Source organism: Zophobas morio, unplaced genomic scaffold (genome assembly GCF_036711695.1).
Source record: "Zophobas morio isolate AGI-343-1 ecotype UQ-CSIRO unplaced genomic scaffold, CSIRO_AGI_Zmor_V1 ptg000046l, whole genome shotgun sequence".
In the NCBI taxonomy this organism is placed as follows: Eukaryota; Metazoa; Arthropoda; class Insecta; order Coleoptera; family Tenebrionidae; genus Zophobas; species Zophobas morio.
Window position 1 is genome coordinate 770,609 of NW_026972151.1, and position 7,113 is coordinate 777,721.

Below are 7,113 nucleotides of genomic sequence, written 5' to 3' on the forward strand. Positions count from 1 at the left end.
ACTCACGATTTGGCATTACCTAAAGTGTTGCATCAACGCGCGATGCGCCGTGGTTTCCAAAAAAGAGATTTATGAAAGTGACAGGTGTCAACTGGGTGGAACCTACAGAGTTGCCACAGTTGCTGGACGAGCAAATCGTAACCGGACCGTTAAACAATCTACGAAGAAAACAGTTGGCGAACTTTCTAGTTCAATACCGTGAGGGTTTCGCTCAAAACTTGTCGGCAATAGTAGAAACGAAGTCCGTGGAGTTGAAGATAAGGTTGTCTCAAGACCAACTATTTACATATAGTTCGTATCGTTTGACAGAAGCATTAAATAGTCGAAATGGTAAAGAAACATGAAAGAGTCTCAGTTTCCGTACGCGTCGCATATACTGTTAGTAAAGAAGAAAGATTGCAACGTTCGCATGTGTATTAACTACAAAAAGCTAAATAGTCTTGCAGTGGAACATCGATACTCATTACCCCGATGATGACGACTTGAACCAGCTAAGTGGGTTTACCTAATGCACATTATTGGATCTTCTGTTCGGGTTTCATCCAAATATGGGTAGCTGAAAATTCAAAAGCGTATAGAATGCCCTTCGGCGTAGCTAATGGCCCGTTCGTTTCTGCAAGCTGATGATGCCACCGTCTACTTGGACGATATCTTCCCCCCATGGAAAAACGTTTCAGAAAGTTTACAAAAGCTGAAAACTATATTGCAACGACTGCGCAGAAAAGGCTTAACGCTGAATTTAAAAAAGTGGTCGTTTTTGGTTATGTCGTTTGAAGATTTGGGTTCTGAAATCCTGAAAACTGAAAAGCGAAAAACTAAGGCTGTTAGTGAATTTGCAACTGCAACGAACTCGAAACAAGTACGACAGTTTTTTGAAAGCACTGAGTATTTTTGGCATTTTGTCAAAAATTACGCCTTAATCGCCAAACCACTCCCAACCTTGCAAGGAAGGATCACCCATGGCTGTGGGACAATGCGATCAAAGAATCCTTCACATCATTGAAACGAGTGCTGACAGAGCGCCCTGTGCTAAATTTGTACGAGCCTGCGTGTCCAACGGAACTGCATATTAACGCGGCAGCAATTGAAGAATATCTTGACACGGCCTCCAAAATGGACGTTTGTATAGAATCACTGTGCGCAATTCAGTGCGTAGTTCCCAGAGGAGTACGGTAGAAAGCGCAGGAAAAAAAGCGCACTAAAAAACATTAACTAAAATAAGTCAACGCTTTTGGTTTATGGGAATGGGCAAATGTGTGACTAAGTACATCACTAGTTGTATCGCGTGTTTTTACAAAAAAGAAGTCTTATCTAGGTATAAGGAAGTATCTTTACACCCCATCCAAAAAGAGTCAATACTATAATAATATTAAGATACCTATATTAATAATAAAGTATTTACAGGTTTCAACATCGCATTATTACCGATCACCGACGAAGGCACAACCTTTATGGCCAGGAAATTTTGCCGATTTTGTGACGCTAACGACATCCATCACGTCGAGGTCGCCGTCTCGCTGCCGCGAGGCAACGATCAAGTGAAACGCCTAAATCGAATAATTTTAAGCGCACTGGCCGCTTTGAGTGAGAATAAAGAATCGTGGGATAATGCCGTCCAGACAGTTCAATTTTCTACCAATAACATGGTGAATACAACCACGAACAAAATATCCAGCGAACTCGTAATAGGATATTAACCAAATCAGTGTGTATTATCGAAAACAATCCCGAATTTGGTCGACCTTGGTCGTGACTTCACCAAGTTACAAGAGAGGAAGTCCTTACTAAGTAGAACAGGAGGAGCGAGGTCAATGACAAAATTCTGATTATGACACACTGTTCCAATGATGGCACGAGCCGAAAACTGGCAGACAAATTTATTAAAAATTACGGTAGGAAGTGGAAAAAATGTTATATCCAACTCGACATGTAAGTAGTGGTTTTGACCAGTCTCGGACTATTGGTCTGCCCCCGCTGACGCTCGGACGCAAACATCGTCCTCAACTGGTAACGATCACCTACATCTCTTGATGTATAAATATCTATTAGTATACAAAGTTGCTAAAGAGTATATAAGGAAACAGTTATATATTTCCAGAACGATTTATCAAAACTCCTGAATTGTGGTATACACGTAAAAATAAATACTTTTACGTGTATAGAGTTTAAACTCTAGCCTCTGAAATGTTATTGAAATTTCCATCAACATTTGAATTGGAAATACAACGCTAAATAGTTAGGAATAGCATAAACGTTTTTTGGGCACGACCGAAAAAAAAGATTATCCTCGAATTATTTACATATAAAATACATACAAACAAACCTATCAACAGCGTTGCAAACATGTCGCATTGTTGAAGTTTCCAGGCTACGTTAAAATTACCATGGTAACAGGAAGTAAAAACACGAGTGCAAGAAATTTGATCTCTGGTGAATGCGTGAAATTCATTTAAAAAAGACATGCGTGCAAAATAGTGGGAGCCCTAACAACTAAATATTGGGACGAAAATAAATTTTTATAAAAAAAACACTTTTCAAGAAAAATATAATTTATTTTCGATAATTACAGTTTAAAACTTAACTCGGTTTTCAAAACTGTTGTTGTTTACAGCACAACAAAAACTGATTTCTAACTGAAACAGTGACATAAAACTCTAAAACAACGTAACATTTTGTGGCACATAAATATTGGCACAATGCAAATTCAGGTACTGGTCACATATCTTTTTGTCTTAATTACTACAGGAATTCTTGCCGTCATACTTTCGATTAATTTTCTGCAATACACGGGAGTTATTATCGTAACCCACACTCGCCTAATTTCTTGTTGAAGATTTAGCGAATGTGGGATACGATAATAACTCCTGTGTATTTTTTTTTTTTTAATAATTACTCTCCAACAGGCCGAGAGGCCCAATTACAGGAAAGGGGACATACAAAAACACCCAGAGGAAGAGCGGGAATCGAACCCACGACCCAAGGTGTAGTGGGCAGATGCCAAGCCACCTCACCCACCGGGTCCTCAGAAAATTTATAATTATAATTAATTTCTTCAATCGTTTGTCAGGGATGATTTCCCAAATATTTTTTTATTTCACGCCATACCTTGGCTACTATATTAAGATCAGGGTTACTTGATCGTCAGGACAGTACATTTATATTATTAGTAATATTTGTAATGAGTGTTGTAGTTGTGTAACTTGAAGCATCATCCTGTTGAAAAATATACATACCAACAGTATAGACTGCTTCAGTAATTGTTAATATTTTTTACAAAGTCTCTTGATATTTGCTTGCATTTGTAATTTCACTAATTTCCCTTAATTGAACTCTGTTATTTGTCCTTTAAATTCCCAAACCATTTTTCCGTTTGCAAACTTGCTGTTTGAGATAATCCATATTAAAATTCCTTTTTTGTTTTGCGTCCATTATCTCATCCAGACATCAAATTTGGACTCAGCGTTAGATATTACTTTTCTCCAATTTTTATTTTGCGCATATTACCCGATTTTTCTTGTGGGCAGTTGCTAACTGTGGCTTTACTTTAGCCTAAAATAATATATATAAAAAAAAGAGTGCGTCGATCCAGGGACGCACGGATAAGGTTTCAACTTTAATGTTGTCAATTCATATAAATTAAATACGCAAACGCGGCGAAGTCATTACTATTCTCTTAAAAAATAATAAAAACCAAAAATATGTTGCATTTGTATTTTTTGACAAAATGATGATTAATGATGATGATTGGGTTAATTAAGGTAAATATCCATTTATTGTCAATTGTTGTTTATTATAAAATTAGCTTTTTTTATTTATTTATTATATAGAAATATCACAATCAATTATTATAATAATATTGTATAAAAAAATTAAAGTATAATGTGTAATTTACCAATTAAAGTAACAAGTAAATATTTACAAATGCTAGAGCACTATTTATATTTATTCGATTTAAAATACAAATTACTGTTCAATCATAGCGTTATCGCCTTCTTTATCCCTATCATTTATTTAATACAGTTATTAGTGGTCTATGGTGAATAAAATGAGTGATATAAATATCAGTTCCATTAAAGCGTGTGAAAACGGCATCAATTGTTGTACCTAATTTAGTCGTTGGAACAGTCAAACGAACACATTTTATTAAATAGTTTATCAAGTTGTTTATTTTTAGGTACTCATATAAAAGATATTATTTGTTAATTTCTATATTAGAAAGCTTATTATCAATTTCTCTAATCAAAGTATTTACAGATATCTACAAAAAAATCAACATTACTTACTTAAATTTGTCGTGACTTTTCTCAGTTCTGATGGTTCACTTTCATTACTATCTATTGTCACAATAATCGTATCATAAAAATTAGGCAAGGTCAAACTCGGTACGGCTCGTACGGGATGGGAATTCATTGCAGTTAAGGGCTGCACTTTGTTGATTTGAGAATAAATTAACGTTGCTTCGTTGTACTCTGCTGTTAATTCCCCTTCTCATTTACTTGTCCGTTTTACTAATTACGTTTTCGTTAATTGTATTTATGGAATAAGTGACGATTAAATTCAGTGTTTTCACCCGCTACTGAGTCCCGGCGATCCAGCGCGTCATGATTATATTTGTGGCCGGACAATAATTGACCCTTTTCCTGTAAGATCGTAAAACTTCCATAGTGACTTTCCGTGCGCACGCATCTTCAAAACCACGTTGGAAATAGTATCCGGCACTCCGGCAGCAAAGCAAAAGGCCTGTGACAACAAACCGCTTTGATAGAATGCAACCGGCTACACATGCGTAATCTGTCGCTCATTGGTTAATTTTAACTTGGCGCTCCAAAAATCTAACTTCGCCTGCGCGATGTTGTCTCACTCTGTATCATTGGAATTTATATAATGTCTACTCACTTTGCTTACAGGAAAAGGGTCAATAGCTGGGTAAGCGAAGTAAAGATCAGTCGCTCTGTAACCTAGTGGACAAGACACCTGCCCGGCAAATGGGATATCTGCGGTTCGATTCCGCAGCGGAGCAGCAAACATTTTCTTCACTTACTTACATTGGTGACCTCCGACAAAAACGTTAGCTTGAACTCGACACCTATTCGGGCACGCGTCGTATACGTGTTCTATAATACGAAAGGAAAGGAGTTGAAACCCCAATAATAAAGTACATCCAAGATAGCTTTCTAAGATTTACAATGTAAAAACCAAGGCCTGATTTGTATATCCATTCGCGACAATATTTTCTTGAAAAATTTAGTTGGTTGTCGCTATTCCAGCGATTAGTAATTTCTCTTGAAATGCTCCGTTGTCCACTTTTATAAATTTTCATTAGTTGTCGTTGATCACGCGGCTGCACAACTGGTGGCCTACCGGGAATTTTAGCTTTTATTTCTATGGTAGAGCTTATTTTAAAGCAGAAGTACATCGGGTGGGAGGGATGAATGCGCAACGCGCGAAGTTGGGCGAAGAGTATGGACGAGTCAGTGGCGGACCGTTTTTGTTGTTATTGGGGTTTGTAAAGTCTGTTATTACCAAGTGAAAATAATTGTCAGGAACGAAAATACACTGTGCATATTATTTTACAGTGGTCATAAAATATCCCATGTTCAATTTAGTAAATTTGTGTTTAGGTAAATATTAGCTGTTGAAATTTTTATCAAACAAAGTGAAAGCTGTTTCTTTTTATTGCGAATGTTCTCATGAAATTACAGAACATTTTGAAAACGCCAGTAGTATCAAAACTTACAACACTGCCTATAATAGTGTCAAGTTTTTTCGCACTTTCATCATACCATCCCTTTGCTGTTGTGTGCGTATTGTGGATATATGTTTCATCACAATATACAATTGTTGGGTTGTCTTCCCGAAACTTTTCAACTGCTCTCAAATATTCTATTCGCTTTTTACGAATTTCATAAGTCTCCACAATAACTTTTCTGTTATCAGAAGTCTTACGCCATCTAAAATAAATGTAAAGTTCACTAGATTGAAATTAAATACCAATGAGTCTTACTTGAAACCAATTTTCTTCAGGAGTCTCCACAAGGTACTTACATTACCATTAAAAGATAATTGCTGCTGTTCAATTTTGTTTAATATACCTACAGATTTCATTGTATATATGGTAATTTCTAAAAATATCATTCATTACTTACACTTTAAAGAAGGTCTTCTTTTCTCAGTGATATAAAAATTGTAAATAATGTTTCTGATTTCTGCAATTTCTGCCTCTGGCAGATCCAATTTTTTGGCAGGAATTTTGCCTTTTTGGGGTGACGAATATGTACCCCCTGGAGTGGTTTCAACTTTTTCAGTCTCCTTCACGATGCTCCGATAAACTTTATCAGAAATTCCTGTTGCGGCCAAAACTCTCTGTTTATAATTTTTTAGAGGTATTGTAGTGTCTCCATTCTCTGCCTCTTGTAACGGGCGATAAATTTACTTATTTTTGGAGATGTTGGTATGAATCAGAACAATCGTCATTGTCGTAAAAATCAAGGTTGTCCTTGTGAAACTTGGATTTTATGATTTCACACCATTCTAATCAAGGTTTATAATTTCACAGTTAAATATTGGCGCCGTTTGGCTGGACACGATGTCTTTGTCCAGTTTTATAATTTCATGGTTTAAATTTGTTAATTTTAACAAAAAGCACATTTTGCCACTAAAAATCTTCATATTACAGTTAATTAAGCCTAATTTGGTGGAAACACAAATACTTTTACGACTCCCCAAATAAACTGGTAACTTGTAAACAATTTTGCAAAAACAACTCCTTTGGAGGGGTCTTTACTTATAAAAGATCGAAAGATCCAAAAAAGATCAGAGTCCTCTAGCCAGTTGCCTGTTAGTGTGTGTTTGTGTTGTGACACAAGGGGGTAAGTGTTGACATCTCCAAAAATGTGCACGATTTCATAAAAAGTTCAAAGTTTTGTTTTTATTAATATTTTTAAAGTTCAATTTAATTTTGATGATAAATCGCCCTTTGTATTCTCGATTGGATAACGTTTTGAGATTTAGATCTATTTTTAAAGATTAATTTGCATTGAAATTATTAGTTAAACAGTTATATTGTTTGATGAACGCTGACCACGCAACTACTATAATGTTCCTTACCAAATT

General features: G+C 35.9%; 1 protein-coding gene and 1 long non-coding RNA gene across 2 annotated transcripts; one reads left to right on the forward strand and one right to left on the reverse strand.

Annotated features, from left to right (window-relative positions):
* Nucleotides 1-598: 598 nt before the first annotated feature.
* On the forward strand, nucleotides 599-1,176 carry LOC135141945 (uncharacterized). The gene is made up of 2 exons (XM_064073558.1): nucleotides 599-885; nucleotides 948-1,176. Exons 1-2 carry the CDS (start codon nucleotides 599-601, stop codon nucleotides 1,174-1,176), a joined length of 516 nt encoding a protein of 171 aa, XP_063929628.1.
* Nucleotides 1,177-5,771: 4,595 nt separating this feature from the next.
* LOC135142324 (uncharacterized) lies at nucleotides 5,772-6,452 on the reverse strand. Its single transcript, XR_010282501.1, has 3 exons — nucleotides 6,147-6,452; nucleotides 6,005-6,092; nucleotides 5,772-5,951 (listed from the first exon to the last, which is right to left on the reverse strand). It is a non-coding gene; the product is annotated as an uncharacterized LOC135142324 (long non-coding RNA).
* Nucleotides 6,453-7,113: the final 661 nt, after the last annotated feature.